This window comes from Rattus rattus, chromosome 3, assembly GCF_011064425.1.
Source record: "Rattus rattus isolate New Zealand chromosome 3, Rrattus_CSIRO_v1, whole genome shotgun sequence".
Lineage (NCBI taxonomy): Eukaryota > Metazoa > Chordata > Mammalia > Rodentia > Muridae > Rattus > Rattus rattus.
This window is the reverse complement of record NC_046156.1, coordinates 223,291,849-223,306,544: the sequence shown is the minus strand read 5'-3', so window position 1 is coordinate 223,306,544 and position 14,696 is coordinate 223,291,849. Positions and strand designations below refer to the sequence as shown.

The following is a 14,696-nucleotide window of genomic DNA, read 5'->3' as shown; positions in this document are numbered from 1 at the left end:
ACACTAAAAAAATCTTTAGAGAGGGCTGGGAAAATGTCACAGTGAATTAAGTTCTTGTTGCATAAGTATGAAGATTTGAGTTGAAATCCCCTGATTTGTGTAAAAAGCTAGCTTGGCAGTGCATGCCTGTAATAGCAGAATTTGAAGGCAGAGACAAAATGATCAGGGGGTATTTTGGTCCAATAAGTCTAGCTAAGTGGTATGTTCCAGATTTAGCAAGCAACCCTGTCTTGTGCGATAGGGTGGAGAGTGAGTTAAAAAATAGACCTTGAACTGATCTCTGCTCCTGACCTACATGTATATATTACACATGTACGTACGTATGTACATATATACATACATACATACAATAAACAACCAAACCCTACAGAGTCAAACCTTGTGGAGAAAATACTCCAGGATTAACATCTGTGTTTCTTTGACAAAGACGACCTTGGTTGTAGATTAGCAGTTAATTCTTGAGGTGGGGATATTCTTAACAATTAGTTTTTCCTGCCCCTAGAAGCATTGCAGCACCTCTGTCACATGTGTCAGAGGTGGCAGAGAAGAAGTAATGTCTATGTCCAATTTTCTGACTTAGGAATATCTGAATGATTAGTAACCTAATATTCTCTGAAAAAAGTGAGCCTGAGCTGACCACCAGTCTGCTACCATACATGCCCTGATGGCTTCCAGGACTGGGAGCAAGGCTGAGACCAGAAGAACCCCACCTGAAACTGAGGGTTATGGGCAGGAGTGAGCCTGAGACCGGTTGTGGGACCGTGAAAGGTAGCTTGGTTCCCGGTTGAGCTAAGGCTTGAGACCCTGGAGACCTTGAAGGGATGGTAGGCACCAGGCCCCTGTCACTAGCCACAGTCCCCCATAGATTTGTGGCCATTAGTCATGTAAGAGCAATGCCTCAAGCCTGTCCACAGATAGAGACATAACCTGTGGTTATGAAGGCTCAAGACAGATCTTCATTTTAATGAGTACCTAAAAGCCTGGAGGCTTAGACAATAAGCTTTCCTTCCCAGACATTCCTCCCCCCAAAAGGTATTTAATCTCAGGCCCACCCTGAGAATTGGGGTATGGTTTTACCCATCTACTTTCCGCCATGACAATAAATGCCTTAAAACCATGGACTGTCTCTTTTCACAGGATCCACCATGGGGAGCTACAGAGAAGGCCGTCACCTAAAGAGCTGCAGTCTAATCTCCCCTAGAAGGTCTCTTTGTGCTCCCAGCCATAGCTGCCATCAAGCCAAGCTCAAGCCAACCACTGTCAAGCCAAGGACTCTCCCCACAGGACCAGCTAGAGCTCCCCTCTTTTACCCCTCAGTTCTGGACCACATCCCAGGGGCCCCTACTCTGTTCTCAGCTCTTCCTCAGCATCCAGCAGTGCCTGGGTGTCCTAGAGCCTGAGAACCAGATGTCCCAGACTCCTCACAGGCCCTGGGACTCCGAAGAAACTCTAGCTGTCCCGCACCTCAGACTGTACTTCCCCACCTCTGGAAAGTGTACTGGGGCTTCCCTACAGCCTGCCGTCCGCCCTGAAATAGTGTGGGCTAAGCACAGTGACATTAACTCCCACATCCTTTCTGCAGCAGTCATGCCCTGTGGTGGAGCAGACTCTGGACCCCACTAACCCTACAACATTACTCTTGCGTGGGGACACTCTGGTGGGCCAGACTAGGAACGAGCCTGAGATGACCACCAGTTCTGCACTGCACAGACCTGGGGATGGGTAGACTAGGTCCAAGATGACCCCTGCTTGGTGACATAATGCAGGAGCAGGAGCACTCCTGACCACTCCTGAGACAATGCCAGACACTCGGACCTCAGGTGCCTCTCAGAGTAGCAAGTAAGTGGTGGAGAAATGAGAGAGAAACAGAAAGATGTTGGCATAATGAAGAGAGTCAGAACTGGAGACTTGAAAATGGTGAGGAACAGCCTGATGTGAGTGGCTGGTGATGCCACCTGGAATCATGGTGGGATCCTGGGCCAGTGCTTCCACTGAGGAGCACACCTGAGTCTGTGGCCCTAAAGCATCAGGGGTCTGTTACCACCAAAGGCCAGACAGATACCCCTGATCTGTGCTGCCACTTGGGTACAGATTGATGTGTGAGGGCTTTGCAGAACTGGCCCTACCCCTCTCCTGGGCATTCTGTAAGAGCTGGTCCTGGGAGCAGAAAAGCAGAAGCGCTAACCCCTAGCCAGCTACAGGATTCGAGTGGTTCTCCACATTGCTGAAATTGTAGGTGAGCCAGTCCCTAAGCATGGGAAAGCTGGCCCTACCACTTGTCTCCCATGCCATGTCATGGATGAAAGAAAGATGTGCTCCTCCCCCTTCAACCCTTTTCCCCTGCAGCAGGCAGAAGGCTGCCACGGGGTCATAAAAGCAGGAGAGCTTGCTCTGTCCCTCACCAGCTACACCATTCAGGAGAGCCAGCCCTGCACCTCCCCTGTGCAGCACAGTAGATCTGGCTTGATGTGAGGGTTGTGAGTGAGCTGGCTTCCAGGGTATGAGTGTGGGAGAGTCAGCCTTGCCTCTTTGTCTGATGGAAGCCAAAGGAGATGTCCTCCTTCTCTCCATAGTTCCTTGACATCTATGGCCCTGAGGTCATGAGGATGGTAGAACTAGCCTTGACCCTCACTGGTTGCAACACTCCAGCTGGCTGCAACAACCAGCTTAGACACCTGGCAGCAATCAAAAATTCAGGGCTTTGAGTTGGTCCACCCCAACAACTACCGCATCAGTGAACTTCTGAAGTGAATGAAGGGGCTAGTCCTATAGGTTCAAAACTACAGGATATTCATGACACAAGGTAATAACAGGCTATCCAAGAGTCCCAATGAGGTCCCAGTATTAATAGAGTAGCAGAAATCAAAGGACAAATACCAGACCAATAAGTCATTGCAATTAATATTTGTGAGCAAAGATGCATGGATAAAAAGGTACGCTGTGGGACCCACTGACACACTGTAGCATCCACAAGGAGATTTTTTTATTCTGTTGGGGGAAGGTTGCAGGGGTGGGACTGAGGGAACGGGGAGATGATTGAGACTGGGTTTCATGATGTGAAATTCACAAAGAACTAATTTAAAGGTTTTAAAAATGTTTTACTCATTCCCGAGGATAGATTTTCAAGTGAGATGAAAGCAAGGAGTTGAAAATAATCTACATGTTATGCCCAGAAAATGTATAGAACCACTTTGGAAAGAAGAAAACCAAAAAAAAGTTAAATGAACTCCATAAACTTAAATTTTGTGATGTTTTATTTAATAAAAGATGACAAAATAATGTGATGTTAACAAAGAAGCAACAACATCTGGTTACATTGACATTTTGATGAATCTTTTAAATTCTGTGTTTTAACAAATAAGCAATATAGAAAAACACAAATGCTGATTAATTCTCATTCTTGTTTTTTAAGTCTTTCAAATGTTTTTTGCTAACAATTATATCCCAGAATTTTCTACGTTGCTTTTAAATTTCTTCTTGAATCTGATAATCTTTTAACACATAAATGTAACCAATACAAATGTTAATTTTCAAGATTAATTTTAGTGTTTTGTATCTCTAAAATATAGTCCAGTATTAACTTGAAATGTGAGAACTGTAAACAAAATTCTGTAGCTTTTAACCATAGTATTACTTAGTTGCTCTGAACTCCAGTATATTATAATTTCAAACTGGAAGCAATTTAGACACATTGTTGCTTATGATTTTTTTATTAGATTTTAAAAATGCAGTTAGGTTTATTTATAAAAACTGCATAAATGTTTTTTCATTAAACTTGTATCTTGTATGTCATTAAAAAGCAGTGGTGTTGACATTTCAAGATGTGACAAGAAAAACTAAATTTTTTGCACATTTTCTATGTTTTTGCAATGCAGTGTATTAACTTTTCAATGCATTAACAAAACTGCATCCTAATTAATAGGTTTATATGCTTTCTCATATTATATCTTGTGCGAGCAACAAACTTTTCTTTTTATGGTAATCATATTTGGAGTTTTACATATAAACAATTTCATGAATGTGTTTGCTACACAATATTATAGCAATAGTAGAATCTTCAACAGAAAAGAATCAGCAGAATATTCAAAATGAATCAGGTATACCATGAAAGTACTAGTGGCTAAGAAAAAATAATATCTAAGGGAAGAATGGTAAGTGTTGTGGCTGGGCTCCTAAATATCCTTCCCAGTTCATACTGGTCTCAAGCTGATGGTTCCAAGGCAGGCAGTTGAAGGTTGTGAGCAGACTAGTTCAAGAACGGCTCCAGAGTAGCTGATAGAAACTTTATAGCAGACTAGTTGAAGGCTGCAAATCAGTGTAATCAAACTCCCGAAGGCTGTGTTAGGACTCAGGTTTCTCCTCTCTGCTCCCTGGCCTCATGAGTTGTTGAAAGGATCTGCCTCTGCAAAGTTCTTTATCATGTTCTGTCTTGTCAAAGTCCCAAAGCAGTGTAGTCAAAAAACCTTAGTGAAAGTCTAAAACAAGGAAGCAAAGTTCTCTTCCTTACCAGTCTATTATTGCAGGCATTTTGCACGATGACAGAAGATAGACATCAAAGAGATGTGAGAGAACACCTCCAAGATGGTAACATCGAGTCCTTGAATTCTGTGGAAGAGATCCAACATCATGAAGTCCACTTTGCGTTGAAGAGAATACGTATCAAGAATGAGATGAAGCGTGGGGTCCAAGCACATAAAACAACTTTCTAGGTTCACTGACAACAGATAAAACAGATACATGCCCAGCCTCTGAATGGCTTCAGGCAGGAACTTGTCTTTTCATTCTGCTGCCTACAATAATATCCGAAACTAATCCTTGTCCAATGAGTATGAAGTAAAAATTAAGCCACTTAATGATAGCAGTTATATATTTTTCCTCACTGTTAAATCCAGATGGTCTCCTATGAACAACTGAAGATGGCATTAAATAGAGATGGCATTAATACAACTTATTAAGTTGGCTTCAATATCCACCTGCCTCCAAAAACACATCCAGGAAAGGTTAGATTGTCACAACTGGTATTACGTGTCCATAGGTAAATCTCACTGAGGACAGGGTGTTGGTATTCGTGACATAGTCTTTCCATACCCTCTACCTAAAATTTTAGTTGGTAAGATGAAATACTATGAAGAACAATAGTTAAGAGACTCAAGGTACTCTCAAAGTCCTCACTCTTCTTGTAAGTTATTCTCTGTAGAAATCAGTTACAAACCTATACTTCTTAACTATATTTTCCTACGACTTAACAACTTTACATATTCTGTCTATGGGATTAAGAAAAAATAGTACTTAAAGGGGACATATCAAGTTGAAACTTTGTTGGACTGTGTAATTTAATCAGAGTAAGTGATCCAATTCATGTCGCTCCTTTCTACTTCCTGTAGCATTAATTTCAATTGTGTCTGCACCTCCACAAGCTTCTGTCGATCTAAACTGCCTTGAAAATGCCACCTCCCATAGCAGTGCACAGGAATTGGATAAATTACATATTTAAGTGCCATCAATGGTGATAAGAGCTCAAGAATTCTCATGAGCATAGGCATAGTAATTGGATTCGAAGAAAAGCTAAACACTCGGAGATAGGAACAGCGAGTTAGGGCTGGAATAAGAACAGCGATCGTAGAATCTGTTAAAAGGCAATGATTAATTGCCAAGTGCTGCAAGGTGCCAGAGATATTCTGCAGGAGATGGTAAAACGGCTCGCAGTCTTCCCAATACATTGGGTTGTTGCTGATATTCAGCAGCTTTAAATGGTTGGCTTGAGGGCACTCAGACAGAAACTTGAAGTCGCTGTAAGAAAGTCCACAGAATGGCAGATACAAGAAATCCAAACTAGCAGGTAGGACTCTGCAGGGAGAAAACATAAAAGTTTTTCTGAAAAAATGAAAACTAGATGAGGGGGACAATATCCATGAATCTAGAACAAACTATTTTGCACAGAGAATGCATTAGCAACTAATGATGTGAACTTTCACACACTTACGAGATCTACGAGTCTGTAAAACACAATTTGCTACTCTCATGTATTTTAACCTTGACATTATGTAAAATATGTTGTTATAGAGTGGTGTGAAAACTTACTGAAAATATTATCTGCTTAGTAATTATAACACAATCAAATGTGGGACTAGTTCACCCGCTTGGAAGAGATAGAACGGAAGGAGCAACCAACTGGAAGCTCCCTTTGGCCAGTCCATAAATGGCAGTCTCCACATTCATGGCCTGAACCTTGGAGATACCAAATTAGGAAAACCATCTGACATCCGTCTATGGGTATATGGCTATAAGTACGTGCACCTGTGACACAACATAAAGTCTTCCAGTTCCCCCTCTTCATCTCTGCACTGCTAGAGAAGGACTGTGTTGTTCTTCTCCCCTTTATATTTCTGGACTGGGCACAGTACCAGTCCATGGTTAGCTGACTAATGTTTTTGAAACCATTTTTCTCTTCGGTTATAGAAATGTGCTCTTTCCTGGTTGTTTTTAAACTCCCAGCATTGCCCATGCTGAGGTAGGAGACACAGGTATGAGAAGCTTAAGAATACCGAAGAATTCTTTTTCTCATCTTCAAACAGGCTATTAATTGAAGCCTGGTATCTATCCCAAGCCCTTACCTCAGGACACTTTCAAGATGATCTGTGAGACAGAACGAAGACAAATTGAGCTCCTTCAGGTGATCCATACGCCTCAGCTGGGTGATAAAATTTCTAAAGGTTCTCCCATTCAAAGATCTACAAGTGATTTTAGACAGACTAAGTCTGTCCAGTTGTATCACATGAGACAAAAGGGTAGTGACTTCACTAAGAGAAGCCTGATCAACTGCCAGGTGATCCACACATTTCAGGTCCAGGTGGCGTAAGGAACTTCTGCATTCACATAAATTATTAATTTGCAAATCTCTGCAGCATAGGTGCAGAGAGCCTAGGCTCTGTCTTATTTTATTCAGAAGAAAAACAAAAAAATCAGTTTCCCTCAAGGTACCATCAAGGGAAAGGTCCACTAGTAATTCCATAGGCACCCTGGAGGGCTGGGCCTCAGACTCTGGACGTGAAGGATTCTCCTGGAATTCCATTTTAAAGATAGAGTGCTCAGAGTAAGCACAAGAATGGAAGCAGATTGTTGACTTATTGATGATGTCAGGACATGTGGTCTTGCAGCCAGCATCCTGCCTTAAATCTAGGATCCTCAGTTTAGGGCACCTGTATGTTGAAAAACAAAAACAAAAACTAAAACTAAACACAACAAACAAAAAAACAGAGGATCTAAGAGGTGGCAAACATCAATATATGCAAGCAGGAGCAATAATAACATGTAGTGACAACATGACCTTTTGTGTTCTGTCATTCCATATACCAGGTGCCAGCAAAACTTCCTATGCAAATACTATATCCTTTATTACTGTCTATAACAACTAATGCTCACAAATCTTGCTGCACCCGTTTTCTTTGAAATGTCTCTCTTACGTATATCAGCAGTAGCCTCGCTCACCTCTTTTACAAACTTAAAACCCTCTGTACGACGTCAGAGTTTTTAAGATAACCTCAACCGCTAGAACAATAACCTCACAGCCATTTTCAGCAGTCGCCATTACTAACTGTAGAAGATAGAATAGCGTAACTGACCAGTGTTCTCTTGCAACAGGCTCCAGTATGTTTTGCTATCTTACCATGTACGAATTATACACATTCTTACTGAAAAGCTGAGTTCTTGGCAGTAACAGCTAAAGATCACTTTCAGTTCACCAGGTTTCTTGTATGTTTAATGTTCTCATGTGGAGACAGAAAGGGGGCCAAAACTTTACCATTGCTGTCAGTGTCTTTGTATGACCATCCACGGAGGCAGCAGTGAAGAACAGAACAAAAATTACCTTGGGATCTCCTAAATTTCATGGATTACTGTGGGCTTAGAAAAATCAAATCACTTTATTCTTGGTCTACACTCCTATTTTTTTTTAAAAAAAATTTTATTTCATGTGCATTGGAGTCTTTCCTATATGAGAGTATCAGATCCTGTGGAACTGGAGTTACAGTTCTGAGCTGCCATATTATGGGCCCTGGGAATTGAACCCTCATCCTCTGAAATAATAGGCTAGTGCTCTTAACGTAAGCCATCACGCCAGCCTTGGCCTACACTTCTTACGGACTTACTACCAATAACTTTTCCCATGATAAGCAAATAGCACTAATTTTTTCATTATTGTCCAGAAATCCTCAGAAATCTTAACACTCATATCTTTCTTTAATGTAAATAATAGCATAATGCAAACCCAGCAATAGTATCCTCAATCACTTATATTCCCTATCCAACACTGTAAGACTGTTGTTTTAAGGTGATCTCACATGCTGAACAAACGATCCTATATTATTTTTCACTACTTGCATATGCTACCTCTGAGAGAATAGCAGCTAGAGGCATAGCCTCCAGTGTCTTACTATCTCTATACCAGCTCTTACCTAGAAGCCGAGTTTGGGGCAGGGAGGAACTGAAGACTCTCAACCATGGCTTTCAGGAGTTCACGCTGGGATTCTTGCACACTTAATGCCCCAATGTGGAGACAGGAAAAGGGCCAAATTTTCACCATTGATATCAGTGTGTTCTTGTGTTTACCGGTAAAGGCAGCAGTGAACAAAGGAACAAAAAGCTCCCTTGGGATTTCTTCCAGAGCTTGAATTGCTAAATGCTCATTACTCAGCAGACAATGTATAGCAAGATCCAACAATGTGCGCGGTTCCTTGGTGTCCATCTTAATTAACCTGCATTTTAGTGAGAAACATTTAGAAAACTTGATGGATATCTATAGTATCTTCTTTGCAATCATCATTAGCAACATAGATAACTATCTGAAGAATATATAGGTGATAAAACAACCACTTCTAGAGACTTTTACTTGTAGGGCATAGAAATTGGTTTGTGAGTATATTAAGGTCTATTTTTGTATGAATACACATACAAACAGTTCTTTTGCATCTATATGTATACATAAATATGTGTATGTGATCAAATGCCAATAGAAATGATCACCACGGCAGGTGGGCACTCCTGAGGCTGCAGAGCGAAGAGACCACCAACATTGCCCACCCTGCTCACAACCCTGCCCAAGAGGAAACTGTATATGGCCTCTTGGTTCCCGTAGAGGAGGGCCCAGGAGCAGCAGGTCCGCTGTGCCTGAGACACCGCCGGAACCTGAAGGAAACAGACCGGATAAACAGTTCTCTGCACCCAAATCCCGTGGGAGGGAGAGCTAAACCTTCAGAGAGGCAGACACGCCTGGGAAACCAGAAGAGACTGCACTCTGCACACATCTCTGACGCCAGAGGAAAACACCAAACGCCATCTGGAACCCTGGTGCATGGAAGCTCCTGGAAAGGGCGGCGCAGATCTTCCTGGTTGCTGCGGCCTCGGAGAGCTCATAAGCAACACCCAACGAGCAAACTTGAGCCTTGGAACCACAGGTAAGACCAACTTTTCTGCTGCAAGTGACCTGCCTGGTGAACTCAAGACACAGGCCCACAGGAACAGCTGAAGACCTGTGATAGGAAAACTACACACCTGAAAAGCAGAACACTCTGTCCCCATAACTGGCTGAAAGAAAACAGGAAAACAGGGGTCTGTACTCCTGACACACAGGCTTATAGGACAGTCTAGCCACTGTCAGAAATAGCAGAACAAAGTAACACTAGAGATAATCTGATGGCGAGAGGCAAGCGCGGAAACCCAACAGAAACCAAGACTACATGGCATCATCAGAGCCCAATTCTCCCACCAAAGCAAACACGAATATCGAAACACACCTGAAAAAGCAAGATCTAGTTTCAAAATCATATTTGATCATGATGCTGGAGGACTTCAAGAAAGACGTAGAAGAACTCCCTTAGAAAACACAGGAAAACATTTTAATAAACAAGTAGAGGCCTACAGAGGGAATGTAAAAAATCCCTGAAAGATTCCGAAACATAAATAAACAAGTAGAAGCCCATAGAGAGAAAGTGTCAAAAATCCCTGAAAAGAATTCCAGGAAAAACACAATCAAACAGTTGAAGAATTAAAATGGAAATAGAAGCAATCAAGAAAAACACATGGAAACAACCCTGGATATAGAAAACCAAAAGAAGAGACAAGGAGCTGTAGATACGAGCTTCACCAACAGAATACAAGACATGGAAGAGAGAATCTCAGGAGCAGAAGATTCCATAGAAATCATCGACTCAACTGTCAAAGATAATGTAAAGCGGAAAAAGCTACTGGTCCAAAACATACAGGAAATCCAGGACTCAATGGGAAGTTCAAACCTAAGGATAATAGGTATAGAAGAGAGTGAAGTCTCCCAGCTCAAAGGACCAGTAAATATCTTCAACAAAATCATAGAAGAAAACTTCCCTAACCTAAAAAAAAGAGATACCCATAGGCATACAAGAAGCCTACAGAACTCCAAATAGATTGGACCAGAAAAGAAACACCTCCCGACACATAATAGTCAAAACACCAAATGCACAAAAAAAAGAAAGAATATTAAAAGCAGTAAGGGAAAAAGGTCAAGTAACATATAAAGGCAGACCTATCAGAATCACACCAGACTTTTCGCCAGAGACTATGAAAGCCAGAAGATCCTGGACAGATGTCATACAGACCCTAAGAGAACACAAATGCCAGCCCAGGTTACTGTATCCTGCAAAACTCTCAATTAAGATAGATGGAGAAACCAAGATATTCCATGAAAAAACCAAATTTACACAATATCTTTCTACAAATCCAGCACTACAAAGGATAATAAATGGTAAAGCCCAACATAAGGAGGCAAGCTATACCCTAGAAGAAGCAAGAAACTAATCGCCTTGGCAACAAAACAAAGAGAAGAAAAGCACACAAACATAACCTCACATCCAAATATAAATATAACAGGAAGCAATAATCACTATTCCTTAATATCTCTCAACATCAATAGCCTCAACTCCCCAATAAAAAGACATAGATTAACAAACTGGATACGCAACGAGGACCATGCATTCTGGTGCCTATAGGAAACACACCTCAGAGACAAAGACAGACACTACCTCAGAGTGAAAGGCTGGAAAACAACTTTCCAAGCAAATGGTCAGAAGAAGCAAGCTGGAGTAGCCATTCTAATATCAAATAAAATCAATTTCCAACTAAAATTCATCAAAAAAGATAAGGAAGGACACTTTATATTCATCAAAGGAAAAATCCACCAAGATGAACTCACAATCCTAAATATCTATGCCCCAAATACAAGGGCACCTACATACGTAAAAGAAACCTTACTAAAGCTCAAAACACACATTGCACCTCACACAATAGTAGTAGGAGATTTCAACACCCCACTCTCATCAATGGACAGATCATGGAAACAGAAATTAAACAGAGACATAGACAGACTAAGAGAAGTCATGAGCCAAATGGACTTAACAGATATTTATAGAACATTCTATCCTAAAGCAAAAGGATATACCTTCTTCTCAGCTCCTCATGGTACTTTCTCCAAAATTGACCATATAATTGATTAAAAACGGGCCTCAACAGGATACAGAAAGATAGAAATAATCCCATGCGTTTGCTATCAGACCACCACGGCCTAAAACTGGTCTTCAATAACAATAAGGGAAGAATGCCCACATATATGTGGAAATTGAACAATGCTCTACTCAATGATAACCTGGTCAAGGAAGAAATAAAGAAAGAAATTAAAGACTTTTTAGAATTTAATGAAAATGAAGGTACAACATACCCAAACTTATGGGACACAATGAAAGCTTTGCTAAGAGGAAAACTCATAGCGCTGAGTGTCTGCAGAAAGAAACAGTAAAGAGCATATGTCAGCAGCTTGACAGCACACCTAAAAGCTCTAGAACAAAAAGAAGCAAATACACCCAGGAGGAGTAGAAGGCAGGAAATAATCAAACTCAGAGCTGAAATTAACCAAGTAGAAACAAAAAGGACCATAGAAAGAATCAACAGAACCAAAAGTTGGTTCTTTGAAAAAATCAACAAGATAGATAAACCCTTAGCCAGACTAACGAGAGGACACAGAGAGTGTGTCCAAATTAACAAAATCAGAAATGAAAAGGGAGACATAACTACAGATTCAGAGGAATTTCAAAAAATCATCAGATCTTACTATAAAAGCCTATATTCAACAAAATTGAAAATCTGCAGGAATGGACAATTTCCTAGACAGATACCAGGTACCGAAGTTAAATCAGGAACAGATAAACCAGTTAAAACGACCCCAAAACTCCTAAAAGAAATAGAAACAGTCATTAAAGGTCTCCCAACCAAAAAGAGCCCAGGTCCAGACGGGTTTAGTGCAGAATTCTATCAGACCTTCATATAAGACCTCGTACCAATATTATCCAAACTATTCCACAAAATTGAAACAGATGGAGCACTACCGAATTCCTTCTATGAAGCCACAATTACTCTTATACCTAAACCACACAAAGATCCAACAAAGAAAGAGAACTTCAGACCAATTTCCCTTATGAATATCGACGCAAAAATACTCAATAAAATTCTGGCAAACCGAATCCAAGAGACCATCAAAACAATCATCCACCATGATCAAGTAGGTTTATCCCAGGCATGCAGGGATGGTTTAATATACGAAAACCATCAACGTGATCCATTATATAAAACTGAAAGAACAAAACCACATGATCATTTCCATTAGATGCTGAGAAAGCATTTGACAAAAAATTCAACACCCCTTCATGATAAAAGTCCTGGAAAGAATAGGAATTCAAGGCCCATACCTAAACATAGTAAAAGCCATATACAGCAAACCAGTTAACATTAAACTAAATGAGAGAAACTTAAGCAATCCCACAAAATCAGGGACTAGACAAGGCTGCCCACTCTCTCCTACTTATTCAATATATTCTTGAAGTTCTAGCCAGAGCAATCAGACAACAAAAGGAGGTCAAGGGGATACAGATTGGAAAAGAAGAAGTCAAAATATCACTATTTGCAGATGATATGATAGTATATTTAAGTGATCCCAAAAGTTCCACTAGAGAACTACTAAAGCTGATAAACAACTTCAGCAAAGTGGCTGGGTATAAAATTAACTCAAATAAATCAGTAGCCTTCCTCTACACAAAAAGAGAAACAAGTTTGAGAAAGAAATTAGGAAATGACACCTTTCATTACAGACCCAAATAACATAAAAAAGTACCTCGGTGTGACTTTAACCAAGCAAGTAAAAGATTTGTACAATAAGAACTTCAAGACTCTGAAGAAAGAAATTGAAGAAGACCTCAGAAGATGGAAAGATCTCCCATGCTCATGGATTGGCAGGATTAATATAGTAAAAATGGCCATTTTACCAAAAGCGATCTACAGATTCAATGCAATCCCCATCAAAATACCAATCCAATTCTTCAAAGAGTTAGACAGAACAATTTGCAAAATTCATCTGGAATAACAAAAAACCCAGGATAGCTAAAACTATCCTCAACAATAAAAAGGACTTCAGGGGAATCACTATCCCTGAACTCAAGCAGTATTACAGAGCAATAGTGATAAAACTGCATGGTATTGGTACAGAGACAGACAGATAGACCAATGGAACAGAATTGAAGACCCAGAAATGAACCCACACACCTATGGTCACTTGATTTTTTTGACAAAGGAGCCAAAACCATCCAATGGAAAAAGATAGCATTTTCAGCAAATGGTGCTGGTTCAACTGGAGGTCAACATGTAGAAGAATGCAGATCGATCCATGCTTATCACCCCTGTACAAAGCTTAAATCCAAGTGGATCAAGGACCTCCACATCAAAAACCAGACACACTCAAACTAATAGAAGAAAACTAGGGAGCATCTGGAACACATGGGCACTGGAAAAAATTTCCTGAACAAAACACCAATGGCTTATGCTCTAAGATCAAGAATCAACAAATGGGATCTCATAAAACTGCAAAGCTTCTGTAAGGCAAAGGGACACTGTGGTTAGGACAAACAGCAACCAACAGATTGGGAAAAGGTCTTTACCAATCCTACAACAGATAGAGGCCTTATATCCAAAATATACAAAGAACTCCAAGAAGTTAGACCACAGGGAACAAAATAACCTATTAAAAAATGGGGTTCAATTACTCAGCTATCAAAAACAACGACTTTATGAAATTCGTAGGCAAATGGTTGGAACTGGAAAATATCATCCTGAGTGAGGTAACCCAATCACAGAAAGACATACATGGTATGCACTCATTGATAAGTGGCTATTAGCCCAAATGCTTGAATTACCCTAGATGCCTAGAACAAATGAAACTCAAGACAGATGATCAAAAAGAGGAAACTTCACTCCATTGTTAAAAGGGGATTGCAAGAATACCCATTCAGGAAATCAGAGAGGCAAAAATTAAACAGAGACTGAAGGAAGCTATACCCATTCAGAGCCTGCCCAAAGATGCCCCAACATATAAAAAGTCAATTAGACAAGATGGATGAAGCAAAGCAGACCCGACAGCCGGATGTATAATAGCGATCCTGGAAACACAGCCAGAATACAGCAACACAGAGGGCGAATGCCAGCAAACCACTGAACTGACAATAGGACCCCCGTTGAAGGAATCAGAGAAAAACTGAAGAGCTTGAAGGCTTGAGACCCCATATGGTTGAACAATGCCAAGCAACCAGAGCTTCCAGGGACTAAGCCACTACCTAAAGACTATACAT

General features: G+C 40.7%; 1 protein-coding gene and 1 pseudogene across 1 annotated transcript; one reads left to right on the top strand and one right to left on the bottom strand.

Moving 5' to 3' along the window:
• Positions 1-491: 491 nt before the first annotated feature.
• LOC116897599 lies at positions 492-610 on the top strand (annotated as a pseudogene).
• A 4,056-nt stretch (positions 611-4,666) lies between these two features.
• On the bottom strand, positions 4,667-8,743 carry LOC116895728 (melanoma antigen preferentially expressed in tumors-like). The gene is made up of 3 exons (XM_032896909.1): positions 8,454-8,743; positions 6,615-7,199; positions 4,667-5,847 (listed from the first exon to the last, which is right to left on the bottom strand). The coding sequence occupies exons 1-3, from the start codon at positions 8,741-8,743 to the stop codon at positions 5,334-5,336; spliced, it is 1,389 nt and encodes a 462-aa protein (XP_032752800.1). The 3' UTR covers positions 4,667-5,333.
• Positions 8,744-14,696: the final 5,953 nt, after the last annotated feature.